Genomic DNA, 16,104 nt, shown 5'->3' on the forward strand with positions numbered 1-16,104 from the left:
GTTCCTGTGGTTTTCGCTTCCTACTTCATTTTATTTCGATCTGCTTATCGACTGCACCCGTACACTTTGGTACGTTTCATATTCGCCAGGGGCTCCCCATCGCCCCATCATACGGCAGCAAAGTCCGAACACTTCTTATATATAAGTTCGGCACCCCGAATTTAGCATTATATGCATTGGCTCCGAATCATGTCTTTGGTCAATAGTTGGGTTGCCCGGCTCCTGTGCTTGCTACCCTACGTTCCGCTCCATCGGCTAGGGTAGTAAGGGAGAACTACTGCGATTGTGCCCTGGCCTTGACTGGATGAGCACCTCAGTAGAGAAAGCCGAAATCTGACTGTCATGATACGGCGAGAGCCGGGCAACTGTTCGAGGGTTACAAAATCGTTGGAGATTTTTTCCGTGTTATGCGAAGGATCGGCACTTCCCAATCAGATGCTGACAGCCCCCTGGCTTGGACCAGGGGTTGTGCACTGGTTTTATTATAAACTCCTATGGCTAAGTGAGGGCGTTTAAGCCGTATAGTCTGATTGCCTTGTTCGTTGTGCTAAACAACTCCTTCAAAGGACCATATAATTGGATCAAGATTGTTTAGATTCCATCCCGAACACCTCCGTACTACCTACGCGAGGGCAGAAGCCGATGACTGGCCAACCCTCAGATTACAAATAACACGGACGCACAGGAGGAAACAATTAAAGCACAAAAAAATTACATTACAGGCTTTGTTTCCATAATACAAGGCAAGGGCAACATGAATACATTTATTCAAATAAAATGTCCTGCGAACATTGAGCTGCCACAAGTCGAGACCCTTCTATGACATCCGCAAAATATCACTCGGGTGTGCGGTGCTCCTTGCCCATAGGCGGCCCGCTGGCAACTTCAACGGCGTTCATCTTCGCCCACCACATCTTGCAACGAGCGAAGGCCATACGAGCACCTTCAAAACAGGCAGAGCGCTTCAAAACGTCCAGCTGCGGATAGGCTTCCACTAGCCGCCTCATGAGTCCGAAGTAGCTACCGGGCATAGCTTCGGCTGGCCATAGCCGGATCATCAAATCCCTCATGGCTAGTTCGGCCACCCTGTGCAGCTCCACCAGCTGCTTCAGCTGATCGGTGAAGGACACAGGATGCTCTGGCGCCGCATACTGCGACCAGAATAGCTTCTCCGTAGAACCCCCTCCTTTGGCTCGGTAGAACTCCGCAGCGTTTGATACGCTGCGTGGCAGATCCGCAAAAGCCCCTGGGGAACTCCGAACCCGGGTTAGTAAAAGGTACTGCTTCTCTGCATACTTGCTTTGCATCTTAAATGCCTTACCCGCCGTGATCTTGTTGGCCTCCTGGATCTCCTGGAGGGCGGCCTGGGCCTCATTCCGTGCGGTCTCCACGCTCTGACGAGCCTTGGCGAGTTAGGCCCCTTGAACCGACCGCATCATGCTCCAAGGACTCACATTTTTTCACTGCATCCTGGAGCTCCGGCTGGACCTCCTTGACCCGGGCCTTGAGCTTTTTCCGGGCGGCTTGCTGCTGGACAGCCTTCTCCTCGGCCTCGCCCAGTGCCTTCCTTAGGGCCTCGACCTCGGTCGCGGCTCCTGCACATATTATGACACTACAGTCAATACACAGCGCCTATGCTTTCCGAATACACAGCAATTTGTTACTTACCTTGCTGCTGGAGCCGAACCTTAACCTCGCCGAGCTCGCTCTTGGTCTGCTCCAGCCTCTGCCTCAGTTCAGAGATTTCGGCGACATGCGAGGTTGCGGCCAACAGCGACGCCTGCTTATGCATACATATCACGTTAGTCTCCTACAATAAAAGATTGATCCCCTGTCCGGTTCTCCTCGCCGAGCACCGGACAGTGTCTCAGGGGCTACTGACTACATGGGGTTTTTCTCTTCCTATGTCACTTACCTCGAAACCTGTCAACAGGTTGCTGCAGGCTTCGTTCAGTCCACTCTTGGCGGACTGAACCTTCTCAACCACCGCGCCCATAAGGACACGGTGCTCGTCCATAACGGAGGCGCCTCGTAGCGCCTCCATCAGGTTATCCGGCGTCCCTGGATGGACAGGGGCCACCGGCAGAAGCGGCGCACCTCCCTCTTTCAAAGGGAGCTGCTTGTCCGACTCCGGAGCCATATGGGTCTCCGGAATCGTATTCGGCTGAGGGCCGAGCTGGATGCGGCCCTCTTCGCCAGTCTCCATGGGGGTCGGCTCCCCCATATGTCCGGCAGTGGAGGCTTCGCCTCGTGGCGCCTCCCGGACAGCGTCCTGGGCTCCTCCCCGGCTCGGAGCAGCCCTCCGGGACAACACTTCGGTGTCATCCCTGCCCCCAGGGGAATAAGCGGGCGGTGGTGACATGCTCGCCATCTCCGATGGAGCCAACGAACCTCCAGACGAGGATCGTTGGATTAGGTAGTGGGCCGGACTGCAATAGTACAGTTAACTATGTCAAGATAATGGAGAGAAAGGGCCGGATGTGCGCACAAGCAAGCCATGTCACTTACGATGCGGCCTGGGGCTTAGCACGGGGGCGTTGTTCCGGACTGCTGTCAATGTCCCACGCGGTGTTGACTGTCGGGACGCCCTTCCCCTTCTTGGGCGTTTCCGCCTCTAGATACGCCGAAGCCGCCCTCTTCTTCTTCTTATCCTCAGGGGGAGGGTTGTTTTCTTCCTCCTCCTCCTCTTCCTCGTCATTATCCTCAGGGCAGAGGAATGGGCTTCGTCGTCTTCGGACGTCACATCCGAAGTGCCCTTGCGACGGGGGCCACTCTTGGCCCCCTTTGCCCTCTTCTTGGCCTTCTTCTCCGGCGCCTTGTATGGCGCCGGCACCAACATCTTCGCCAGACGCGGGATGACTGGTTCTTCAGGCAGCGGAGCCGGACACTGGATCCGCTTCGCCCTCTCCATCCAGTCCTGAAAAGGCAATAATAAAAGCTCACACATCATCTTTGAAAAAATTAAGTTGGGGGTACATAAAAAATACCATACCTCGCTGGCGGGGTGTTTACAATCGTGACCACGGTCCGAATCCGTGGCCGGAGGTTTCTCGTTGCCCTGCGCCTTCGTGAGTAGTCTCGAAGAGCCTCACCAAGGTCTAGTGCTTCTTCGAATTGAACTCCCACAGAGGGCGGCTTCGGTGCTGGCACGGAAGAATCCGGTGAACTAGCATCACCTGGATTACATCGACGAGCTTGACATTCTTGGTCACCATGCTTTGGACGCGTGTCTGCAGCGCTATCAGCTCGTCAGGCGAACACTAGTCCGGACTCTTTTCGACCCAGGAGGTGAGTCGCATGGGAGCGCCGGGGCGGAATTCGGCAGCTGTGGCCCAGGTGGTGCCGCGAGGTTCAGTGATATAGAACCATTGCTTCTGCCACTCCTTTACCGTGTCCACAAAGGTGCCCTTGGGCCAAGAGACGTTGGACAGCTTACTCACCATGGCTCCTCCGCACTCCGCGTGCTGGCCATCCACCACCTTCGGCTTCATGTTCAAGACTTTGAGCCACAGCCTGAAGCGGGGTTGGATGCGGAGGAAGGCCTCACACACGACGATAAACTCCGAGATGTTGAGGAAGGAATTCAGGGACAGATCATGGAAATCTACCCCGTAATAATACATTAGCCCGCGGACGAAAGGGTGGAGTGGAAACCCTAGCCCGCGGAAGAAATGAGGGAGGAATACTACCCTCTCCTTGGGCTCCGGCGTGGGGACGATTTGTCCCTCGGCCGGCAAGCGGTGGGCGATTCCCTTCGCCAAATATCCGGCCGCTCGGAGCTCAGTAATGTCCTCCTCCTTGACGGAGGAGACCATCCACTTGCCCTGACCGCCGGATCCGGACATGGTTGCTTGAGTGGAAAGGAGATGAGAACTTGGGCGCTGGAGCTCGAGATTGGAAAGGCGGAGACAGAGAGAGAGCGTGAGAAGAGGAAGAGGGAATCCTTATCCCCTTATAAAGGCAGCATATATTAAACGCCTCCTCACTCGCCTTAAGATCCGCCTATTCCCAAGGGCTATATAAACGGCACGATTGGGTTACCCATGCCCGCATTGATGAGAATCCCACAATAAGGGGACACCATCTCTGCTTCGACAAGACACACCAATAAGAACCACGTCTTGAAACGTGGGATGGCAGACGAAAAACGATTCGAAATTATGACCGGACAGACGTGATATTACGTTGCAAAAAGCTGTCAGCAGATGGAACTCGTGTAAAAATATATACTCTCTCTGCGGTTGTGTGTGGTGTGTGTAACAAGTCCGGATACAATCATCGCATCCGAAGACTATTCTGGAGTTCGGAAGGAGGGAACCCGCCTTGCAATGCCGAAGACAATCTGCGCGCCGGACTCCTCGTCATTGAAGCCAGGTTCAGGGGCTACTGAGGGAGTCCTGGACTAAGGGGTCCTCGGACGTCCGACCTGTTATTCATTGGGCGGGACTGATGGGCCGTGAAGACGTGAAGGCAGAAGACTATACCCGTGTCCGGATTGGACTCTCCTTGGCGTGGAAGGCAAGCTAGGCGACCAACTATGAAGATTCCTTCTTATGTAACCGACCCCATGTAACCCTAGATCTCTCCGGTGTCTATATAAACCGGAGAGCGTAGTCCGTATAAGGGGATACTCATTACCATATTCACATAGGCTAGACTTCTAGGGTTTAGCCATTACGATCTCGTGGTAGATCAACTCTTGTAACACTCATATTCATCAAGATCAATCAAGCAGGAAGTAGGGTATTACCTCCATAGAGAGGGCCCGAACCTAGGTAAATATTGTGTCCCCCGTCTCTTGTTACCATCGATCCTAGACGCACAGTTCGGGACCCCCTACCCGAGATCCGCCGGTTTTGACACCGACACCGGCCCTAGAGGGGGCGCGCCAAAGGGGGGAGTCCTACTTGGACTCCCGGTCCAAGTAGGATTCGCCCCCCCCCTTTCCTATTCCAACTAGGAGAATGAGGGAAGGGAGAAGAGGGGAGAAGGAAAGAGGAGGCCACCCCCAACCCTAGTCCAATTTGGTTTGGGCATCGGGGGTGCGTGCCTCCACCTGGCCGCCGCCTCCTCCCTCCACTAGGGCCCATTAACTCCCCGGGGGGTTCCGGTAACCTCCCGGTACTCCGAAAAAATGCCCGAACATCCCGGAACCATTCCGATGTCCAAACGCAACCTTCCAATATATTAATCTTTATGTCTCGACCATTTCGAGACTCCTCGTCATGTCCTTGATCTCATCCGGAACTCTGAACAAACTTCGGTTCATCAAATCACATAACTCATAATACAAATCGTCATCGAACGTTAAGCGTGCGGACCCTACGGGTTCGAGAACTATGTAGACATGACCAAGACACATCTCTAGTAAATAACCAATAGCGGAACCTGGATGCTCATATTGGCTCCTACATATTCTACAAAGATCTTTATCGGTCAAACCGCATAACAACATACGTTGTTCCCTTTGTCGTCGGTATGTTGCTTGCCCGAGATTCGATCGTCGGTATCACCATACCTAGTTCAATCTCGTTACCGGCAAGTCTCTTTACTCGTTCCATAATGCATCATCCCGTAACTAACTCATTAGTCACATTGCTTGCAAGGCTTATAGTGATGAGCATTACCGAGAGGGCCCAAAGATACCTCTCCGATACACGGAGTGACAAATCCTAATCTTGATCTATGCCAACCCAACAAACACCTTCGGAGACACCTGTAGAGCACCTTTATAATCACCCATTTACGTTGTGACCTTTGATAGCACACAAGGCATTCCTCCGGTATTCGGGAGTTGCATAATCTCATAGTCAGAGGAACATGTATAAGTCATGAAGAAAGCAATAGCAATAAAACTAAACGATCATTATGCTAAGCTAACGGATGGGTGTTGTCCATCACATCATTCTCTAATGATGTGATCTCATTCATCAAATGACAACACATGTCTATGGCTAGGAAACTTAACCATCTTTGATTAACGAGCTAGTCAAGTAGAGGCATACTAGGGACACTCTGTTTGTCTATGTATTCACACATGTACTAACTTTCCGGTTAATACAATTCTAGCATGAATAATAAATATTTATCATGATATAAGGAAATATAAATAACAACTTTATTATTGCCTCTAGGGCATATTTCCTTCATAGCCTACCCTAAAATAGTGGTCCTCGACCCCTCGACAACAACACAACCATATAGACCCTACCCCAAAATAAGGGTCGTCGACCCCTCGACAACTACCCGACCTAGCCTACCCTAAAATAGTGGTCACCAACCCCTCAACAACAACCCAACCATATAAACGGATAAACCTTACCCCAAAATAGGGGTCATCGACCCCTCGACAAAAAACCAACCATATAAACCCTACCCCAAAATAGGGGTCGTCGGCCCCTCGACAACAACCCAACCATATAAACCCTACCCCAAAATAGGGGTCCTCGAACCCTCGACAACAACCCAACCATATAAACCCTACCCCATAATAGGAGTCATTGACCCCTCGACAACAACCCAACCATATAAACCCTACCCCAAAATAGGGGTCATCGACCCCTCGACAACTACCCAACCATATAGACCCTACCCTAAAATAGTGGTCATCGACCCCTCAACAACAACCCAACCTACCCTACCCTACAATAGGGGTCATCGACCCCTCGACAACAACCCAACCTACCCTACCCCAAATAATGGTCATCGGACTCTCGACAACAACCCGACCATCTAAACACTATGAATAGCATAATTCTATTACTCACAACATGTCTCATGTGTCAAAAATATGGCACTTTCATCAAACACAAAATAGGTAGAAATAAGGCATTAATAGCATAATCCAGTAACATAATTAAATTCAGTAGAAGCACAAATTTCAGTACAAATGTCTTGCAATTTTTAGCGATATAAATAGAAGATACTAGTACAACAACATTAAATCATTCATCAACTATCTCCTTGATCTTCCTGATCTTCCCCTTGGTGGCCTCCTTCTCTTTGAATAGATCACCTATGATGTACTCCAGGTGCCTTTTCTCTTGCTTGAACTTCTCCCTCTCCTCCAACAAATTGTCCCTCTCCTGCTTGATCTGGTCCATCTCCTGCAGCAGCTTCACCTTCTCTAGCTTCTCTTGGTCTCTCTCTTTCTCTGCTTTGGCCCTTAGCACCTGATGGATGTTAGTGTCTGCTTTGACAACCAACTTATTTTTCTCAAGCTCTTCCTTCAGGTGACTAAGAGCTATCTGTGCATTGCCTAACTGGGCAATTGCATCCTCCTTGTCAGCCACCATTTTAGCAAAGTTAACTTTAAAGAACCTCAGGTCATTTTCCATCTTCCTCTTATATTCCAGTACCTTGCAGACTTCTTCAGCATTAACTACATTCTGTCTCAACCTCTCGGTCACCTCCTCCTCATACATAGTCCAGATCCTAGCTAAAGCTTGCTTCAATGGGATTGGCCACTCATAATCAAACCATTCCACATACTTGCACTTAGGTCCATCCTATGAATGTGTGAAAAAGGAAATAACATTAAACCAATGCAGAACCAATTTAGTGAAAACAATGCAAAACCACTTAACCAATTTAATTGTGCTAATGTTCTACTTGTAGAAATATAAGATAGAGCTAAAATATAAGAGCCTTAAAATTTTATATCAAGACTAATGGACGGAGCATAAAAAACTGCCTCCCTACTTATGTCAAGAATTATGAGCAAAACATTACACTTTTAACATCCTGATTGCAGACCTAATTCTATCAGTCAACTAAGAAGATAACAATTCATAGATTCCACAAAATCACTAAAACAACTAAGCAATAAAATTTGTACACTTTAACACCTAATTGCACTACTAGGTTACCTTTTTTGCACAGCCTAGAAACCTCCTGCCACTATTAGTGGATTCAAACGCCACCAACTTTTCACAGGGGGCTCGATGCTCACAACGTGCAGGATGATTCAGAGCCAGGCCGCTCCATTTCGTGCACTCCATGGGCACATGTGGCTAAACATAAGGAAAATGAGTTCAATTTCTACCGGGAACAGATATTCCCCTTTCTCCCTAGAACCACAACCCTAGATGCACATGAGCAGAAGCTAACCTGGGTCACACAATTATCGCCAGACGACGAGGACGAGTCAAAACCATCAGACCAAGAAACCATGTCTTCCTCCCGTCAGCGGTGCAAAGTGGTCGCGGCGGCGGATGGCGGCAGGTGCTGCGCGAGAGGGGAACAAACGGAGAAGAGAGCGGTTGGATGAAATGCCCTACCGCGCGCGAGGAGGCAGCAGACTTAACGAGCGGTGGTAACGACCGTCTGGCCTCGGCCGTTAGCCCTGGCCACGTGGTTCCGACAAATGGGGTCGATATGTCAGCTTTCCAATTAGTCGCGGGTCACAACTCGTTTAATGTGTTTTGTTATTCACTTACCACATAAATGATGGTCTTTTGTTACTTTCGGCAAAGATAATAGTTTTGGAGTACCATAACCACAAACGTGATAGTTTTAAGCAATTTACTCCCTCAAGCGCATTTTACCGGTCGGCCAGTTGCGGGATCTATGCTCTCATTACAAAATTCGGACAAAGCTTGGATCTGACGTGGTGCTGTATACTGACCAATTCGAAAAAGGCATTGAATCAGTGCTTGCCGTTTGATTTCCCCAACGTTTATCAACTCGTCTTCCCCAGATCTCCGCCGCACACGCTCCTCCTCCGCTCCCCCTCCCCTCCGCTCCTCTCCCAAATTTCAAATTCTCCTACGCTCCCCTCCCATTCCATCCGCCTCCTCCCCGAAACCCTAACCGCCGCCGCTGCCATGGGGGGCTCGCACAGCCGGGAGGACCACGACCTCTCCGACTCCGACGACGACGACACCTCCTCCCGCGCCTCCGACGCCTCCTCCGACTTCTCCACCCCTCCCCCCGCCTCCGCCTCCAAAGCCGCCAGATTGGCGACCCCGGCCTCCGTCGTCGACGACATCGACCACCACCTCCGCAACCTCCAACTCAAGTACTCCGAGCCCATCTCCCCGAACCCTAGCCCCGCCCCCAACCCCGGCGCCTCCGCCTCCGCCTCCGCCTCCGCCGTCAATGCGGTCAAGCTGTACCTCCACATAGGCGGCTCCACGGCCGCCGCCCGCTGGGTGAACTCCGAGCGCCTCGCCGCCGTGTCCTTCGTCCGCTCAGGCGAGGGCGCCTCCGACCCCGACGAGGACGACGAGCCCACCGGGCCGTGGTTCCTCGTCGTGGGCTCCAAGATCCGGGCCAAGGTCGGGCCCGAGCTGCAGCTCAAGACCTTCCCCGTGCAGCGGCGCGTCGACTTCGTGGCCGACGGCGTCTGGGCGCTCAAGTTCCTGCACGCCGACGGCTACGGCGACTTCAACGCCAAGTACCAGAGCTGCCTGTTCGAGAACAGCTACGGCGTCGAGGCCACCGACGAGGGCCGCGCCAAGGTGTTTGGAAAGGAGTTTGCTGCGTGGGCGCGCCCAGAGTGTGGCGATGAGTCCATCTGGGAGGACGCCAGTGATGCTTTCTCGCCAGGCCCCAAGGGCAGCCCGATGCCTGCACGGAGCCCGATGCTGAGACCTCTGATGGAGGATTTCAGGGAATTTGAGGAGCCTGTGGAGGAGGGTGATGGTAACATACAGAGCCTTGCGCTGGGTGCTCTTGACAACAGCTTCCTTGTTGGTGATTCAGGCATTCACGTGGTCAAGAACTTTGAGCACGGCATACACGGGAAGGGTGTCTCTGTGAAGATCTCTGGAGGGGGAACAAACTTCACCACACCAAAGAAAGCACTTCTGATGCGTGCCGAGACTAACATGCTCCTGATGAGCCCAGCAACTGATGGGAAGCCACATGCCAAGGGGGTGCATCAGCTTGACATTGAGACAGGGAAGGTGGTCTCACAATGGAAGTTCGGGAAGGATGGAGCTGACATTAACATGAGGGATATCACTAATGATAGCAAGGGTGCACAGATGGATGCGTCTGAATCCACATTCCTGGGACTAGATGACAACCGGTTGTGCCGGTGGGATATGAGGGATAGACATGGAATAGTGCAGAACTTGGCTAGTTCAATGGAGTCCCCAGTGTTGGAATGGACCCAGGGGCATCAGTTCTCCAGGGGAACAAACTTCCAGTGCTTTGCATCAACTGGTGATGGGTCCATCGTGGTAGGCTCGTTGGATGGGAAAATTCGGTTGTACTCAAAGAGCTCTATGAGGATGGCGAAGACGGCCTTCCCAGGGCTGGGTTCACCAATCACTCATGTGGATGTGACGTACGATGGGAAGTGGATACTGGGAACCACTGATACCTATCTGGTACTCATATGCACCATTTTCATTGACAAGGATGGGAAGGAGAAGACAGGATTTGGTGGAAGAATGGGGAACCGAATTGCTGCACCAAGACTGCTCAAGCTCAGCCCACTCCACTCTCATCTTGCAGGGGACAACAGCAAGTTCCGTGAGGGCAGGTTTTCATGGGTCAGTACATCTTACCACTTCTGCTATTGTGAATTCCTGCTCAAATTTACTTATTGTTGCATTACATGAAGACTTGATCAAATTTACTTATTTGTGGTCTGGTATATAGATGCTATGTTGCATTTAAGTTGGGACTGATCGGTGATCAGATGACTGAAAGTGACATTTCTTGATATCTTGAATATTAGTAACCACCAATTTATGAGGTCTACTCCACATCTTATGGGCATAGTAATTCTGTAGAAGGTTTTCGGTCACACACGGTGCTAGATTCTATTTTGTGGCTTCTGCTCGTCACTTTTTGGATTTCTACCTTTATGTTTACTTATTTTTACTTTTATAGGTCATGTATGCTATATGATTGAATATTTGTGCAGGTCATTTATTTGTTGATATTGCCATATTGGCTATGAAATAATTGATGTATCGATTACATGGCAAGGCATATGCTAGTGTGTACTCTTGAGTCATATCACCTCCATTTTTGGCACTAGCATATAGGACCAGCAAGCCGGTTTGACTTTTTGTAGAAATTGAAATTTTGTCACTGTCATATTTTGTTCATACATGGCAGAATATTTGTAGCTACTGCAAATACCATTGTACCTTCCCTGTCTAATATGTTTAATATTTTGTGTTAACTATAGAGTGTCTAGGTTTCAATGTTTGAGCTTCTTTTGCATATTTACACACGGTAGACATTTGTGGTCTTATGCATGGTTAGGAAATCTGGCTGCATTTTTTGTTGCTTCATTGGCTGCAGTTCTGTGGTTCTATGTTTGAGCTTCATTATCTTTGTTGATGGGTAATGGTTGACTCTGCTGCATTTAAATCACCTAATATTCTTGCACTATAAACAAAATGGCAACGAAGCCATTCTTCTAGCTATCACAATAGCCTGAACGATCCTCTTTTGCATTGAGAAAATTTTCTGCCTGCACTGAACAATGTGTGTGCATTTACTATCTGGTATCAAGCACTCAATCTAGTAACTACGTAGGTCACGGATAATGGCAAGCAGGAGAGGCATCTCGTGACGACCGTGGGGAGGTACAGCGTGGTGTGGAACTTCCTCCAGGTGAAGAACAGCCACCACGAATGCTACAAGAATCAGGAGGGGCTCAAGAGTTGCTACTGCTACAAAGTGATCCCCAAGGACGAGTCCATCGTGGCCAGTCGCTTCATGCACGAGAAGTACGACGTGAGCGACTGCCCCGAGGCGCCGCTGGTTGTCGCGACACCCATGAAGGTCACCTCCTTCAGCGTGTCTAGCCAGCGCTAGCTCCGCGCTCCCCCCTCTCAGTGTTCTTTTTTTCAGTTGGGCTGTTGGTCTCCGTGCTGTCATGTAACTTCTTGACCTGCGGATCTGGACTTCCAAGTGTGGTGATGACTATCTATCTTAGTCATAGCTTGTTACAGGATTTATGATTATGTGGATTGCTAGCAAAACTATCTTACGGAGTGATGATTTGTACTGGCTAGATTGATTGTGAACTTCTTTGAACGAAGGAATGAATTTCAACTCTGCAAACATGATGTATTCATCTGTCCATGTGTCATGGTTTGATTCCTTTGGCCCTACGGCAATGCAAGTGCCCATTTTTGTTGAAGTTAAACTGTTTCCTGCGCAATCTCCACAAAATCATAGATTGCAGCTGCTTTACAGTATCTAAGCATGGACAAAATTTGCTCTTTAATTAATACTACGCCCTTTGTAAACAAATATAAGAGTGTTTAGATCACTATTTTAGTGATCTAAACGTTCTTATATTTCTTTACGGATGGAGTACTTGTTTTTGAACTTAACAAATATGTACTACTTGTTTTTGAACTTATAAAGGCCTCCTTTGGTTCAGAGGGATTTTGTAGAAAAAATTCCTTTGGAGCCCTTTGGTTTGTAGATGGATTCCTATTCCTATGTAGGATAGAAACCAATTCTTCACATTTCAAAGGGAAAAAACATTAGTCTAGACTCAATGAAAAGATCTTATTCTATGAATCAAGTGACATCTCTTTCTCTATAGGAATTGACATGTCATCTCACTTCCTATAGTTTTCCTATTTCTATCCTATGAACCAAAGGAGGCCAAAAAGTCTATATACTAATATCTGTGGTGGCGACATACTGACATGTGGTTTTTAGTTTTTATGGAAGACTGATTCCGAATCCTGGTTTGTATGAATTCTATAGGATGGAATTCCTATAGGAAATTTTCCTTCAGAGCCTTTTGGTTTAAAGGAATGATTCCTTATTCCTATGTAGGATTGGTTCCTATCCTCTCAAACAAAGAAAAACATTAGCTCACATGTAATGAAATTTGTCTTTATCAACCAAATGGCATCTTTTTTCCTATAGGTCATCCAATACACCATCATTCCTATGATTTTACTATTCTTGGTTCATAGGATAGGGCATAGGAACATGAAAATTATAGGGAGTGAGATAACATGAAAATTATAGGGAGTGAGATGTCATTTGATGCATAGGATAAGAATTTTTTCATTGAGACTTTTTTTTCTTTGAAATGTAAAATATTGGTTTCTATCCTATACATAGGAATAGAAATAAGTTCCAACAAACCAAAGGGCTCCAAAGGATTTCTTTTTTCTCCTTTGAGAATCCTATCATATAGAATTCCTACAAAAAAAACCTGCAAACCAAAGGAGGCCTGCCCTTTTTTGAGCGAAGAATTGACTTTTGTCCGTGTGTCTTTGTTTGGTGTCTCAGGCCCTTTCTTTGGCAATGCAAGCAACATTTTTGTTGAAGTTAAACCGCTTCATCTGCAATCCCCACTAACTCAGAGATTGCTGCTGCTTCACAATTCTAGGCATGGCAGTGTGAACCCATCGTATTTGTTCATCAAGATACGACCAAATCGATGAATAAATCTAATATCGCTGGTGGTGATCCATTTATCAGCGGCCCTTAAATCTAATTTAAAATGTTTAAGTAATACTTCAACTATCTTGGGCTCCCAGCTAGTAGTACATGCTATGACATAAACATAGCATTTCCTTTTGGATAATTACGCATAGAGCTTGATGAAAGTATGAAGGTCAAGGCAGCATAGCAAACTGCACCTGAGAGGAAATGATAGGGTTTCAATTCTTGTCATTCACTGCTTGATATTACGGTCTAGCCGGAATCAGGTTCAAAACTGCTCCAGGTCTACCAATACAACTGTTTCAAATGAAAACACAAGGGAACTGTCCTCTACAATGAAGTCCTAAATGAATTGCTTTAAGGTACGAGGATAAGAAAACCAGCGCCGCCTCCATGAATGGACACCATCCTCTCGTCCTGCGGCCCCTCACCTGGGAAAGAGTAACAGAAAACCTTAGACTGGTCACGATGTCGATATAGCAAAATAAATTCACCAGGAGCAGAAGGAAAAAAACATGTGCTAGCAGGTGTGACTAGGGGTTGCAGCAGACACATCAGGCCGATGATATTACTTGTGTGACGCACAACAATGATGCCAAGATTGTAATGATATGCACATGGATCGCCATTTCATTAAGCAATATTGCATACAGAATGTGAACTCCACACGTCCTCAGAATTAAACATACCATACCAATTGATCAAATACAAAGTTGGGTGATATGTTTAATGTTTGAGGACAAGAGTAATTGCAATTTCATAATTGATGAAAGCAGCCCTCTTGGAATAGCAAGCAAAATGCAATGAAGCCTAACCAACTCAAATGGTTGACAACCAGCTTCTATCATGAAAATGTTGGGCTCATGACTAACTTGTCTTAGCACTGGTTAAGGGTTATAATCCAGGATTCAAGGTTTAGAATATATTTGCTATAAATTCAACTTAAATAATTTGCAGGTTATCAAACAAAAATATTTGGCATATTCCAGTCTTATATACCATCAGAAGTTGCAAAGTTTAGTTTGTTCAGACATATGTAGTTCAACAATGTAAGATCACATGTTTTCTGAATCCTGAATCAGACACACTCACAAATTAAAATGCAAATATAAGGAGGCACACATTCTTCTGATATATCAGATGGATGTCGTTGACTGTGATCACATGAATACTTGAAAATATCAGCATACGGTTATTTAAAAGGACCTGGTGCATAAAATACTGCTTCCACATGCAGGCACACAAGCCTAACTTATCATCACCATGGTTCTACCTTGCAATTTTATATAGGGTAGAGCAGGTCACTGAATGAAACATTGTCAAGATGATCAAAACAGCGTGAATAATGAAAACCACAGTAAGCCTCTAAAGCAGATCAAACCAACTGTTTAGAGGATATTAGCTTGGAAGTTTGCACTTCTAAACGCAGGCGAACAAAAAAAAGGCACAAATAGAGGCATTTAATTTCATCAAGAATTGAGTATATAGAATAAAGAAAATAACTACCTGTGTATGGATAGTTAAATATAAGCACACATTGTTCAAGTTTGCACTGGCTGTTACAATGAAACATTTGACACAGAAGGAGATGATGCATATACTACTTATGGTGACTCCCTTAGGGCATCTACAGCCGGGCTCCTCAAATGCCCTCCTATACGTCCAGGCAGATGGCCCGGTCAGTGACCGGTTACGAAATCACGACCAACCGGGCTCCTCCAACCAAGTAACTCGCACCTCTAGGCTTCAATGCTGGTAAGGTAAGTAACTTGTGAGAGGCTAAGAGCATGAGAATACCCGGCCAGAGCCCAAAAATCGGCTCCAAACCAAAAACACTACTCTAGCACACAAAAATGGAAATCACGGAAGCCACTAGAGTCAATTCAGTGAGCACTCGTCTCAAAACTATGGCACCCTGGTGAAAACGAACCAAAATGACAATTCTAACCCAAACATAGGACCACTGCATCAATCACACTACCGAATAGACACGAACAGAACACACATAATTGGAGCCAGTTCTGCCAAGTAACCCATTCGATCTCACAGATCTACGATGCCATACCACAAGGGAGAGTTTCACGACGGCGAATCGCACGCGCAACATCCACAGACAAACGTATCCGGACAACGGGCGCACAGAATTTCCCACGAAGAAACCAGATCCCAGATCGGAGGGGGGGGGGGGGGGGGGGGGGGGGGGGGGGGTGCGTGGAGCGAAGAAGTACCTGCGGAGACGAGATCAGCCGGACCCGACGATGATGTTGTTGATGGGGATGAAGATGAGCTTGACGAAGAACCCGACGAAGCCCATGACGACGAACCCGATGGCCGTCCGAATGGCCACCTTGGTGAACTCTGCACACGCCAGAAAACGATACGGCGTCAGATCTGGGCCAGAACTACGACCGCCGCGGCGGCGGATCCGATGCGCCGGAGGAGATCGCCGGGTCCTTACCCTTTCGGTCGGGCTTGTGGCAGCGCTTGACGAGGCGAACGCTGTCCTTGGCGAACTCCCGGAGCGGGTCGACCACGGAGTCCACGGCGTCCATGGCTGGCTGCGGCGCGGGGCGGAGAGAGAGATCTCGCCGGAGAGGTGGGAGGCAGAAGGTGGAGGTGCGTTTGCTCGTGTCTGACGATGTGGATGGACGATGCGTGTTTAATGAGACAAGTCTGCTGCTTTCTTGGATGGGCCTCCTGGGGTTGCAGACTGAAGAA

At 48.3% G+C, this 16,104-nt stretch overlaps 3 protein-coding genes across 3 annotated transcripts; 1 reads left to right on the plus strand and 2 right to left on the minus strand.

Moving 5' to 3' along the window:
- Positions 1-6,840: 6,840 nt before the first annotated feature.
- LOC120966280 (uncharacterized) lies at positions 6,841-8,281 on the minus strand. Its single transcript, XM_040392203.3, has 3 exons — positions 8,110-8,281; positions 7,869-8,012; positions 6,841-7,508 (listed from the first exon to the last, which is right to left on the minus strand). Exons 1-3 carry the CDS (start codon positions 8,170-8,172, stop codon positions 6,945-6,947), a joined length of 771 nt encoding a protein of 256 aa, XP_040248137.1. The 5' UTR covers positions 8,173-8,281; the 3' UTR covers positions 6,841-6,944.
- A 383-nt stretch (positions 8,282-8,664) lies between these two features.
- Positions 8,665-12,033, plus strand: LOC109749401 (protein CYPRO4). The gene is made up of 2 exons (XM_020308370.4): positions 8,665-10,502; positions 11,503-12,033. The coding sequence occupies exons 1-2, from the start codon at positions 8,826-8,828 to the stop codon at positions 11,782-11,784; spliced, it is 1,959 nt and encodes a 652-aa protein (XP_020163959.1). The 5' UTR covers positions 8,665-8,825; the 3' UTR covers positions 11,785-12,033.
- A 1,564-nt stretch (positions 12,034-13,597) lies between these two features.
- Positions 13,598-16,104, minus strand: LOC109749393 (protein transport protein Sec61 subunit gamma). Its single transcript, XM_020308357.4, has 3 exons — positions 15,845-16,104; positions 15,615-15,744; positions 13,598-13,817 (listed from the first exon to the last, which is right to left on the minus strand). Exons 1-2 carry the CDS (start codon positions 15,936-15,938, stop codon positions 15,629-15,631), a joined length of 210 nt encoding a protein of 69 aa, XP_020163946.1. The 5' UTR covers positions 15,939-16,104; the 3' UTR covers positions 13,598-13,817; positions 15,615-15,628.

The sequence above is a fragment of the Aegilops tauschii genome, chromosome 6 (genome assembly GCF_002575655.3).
Source record: "Aegilops tauschii subsp. strangulata cultivar AL8/78 chromosome 6, Aet v6.0, whole genome shotgun sequence".
NCBI classification, from domain to species: Eukaryota; Viridiplantae; Streptophyta; class Magnoliopsida; order Poales; family Poaceae; genus Aegilops; species Aegilops tauschii.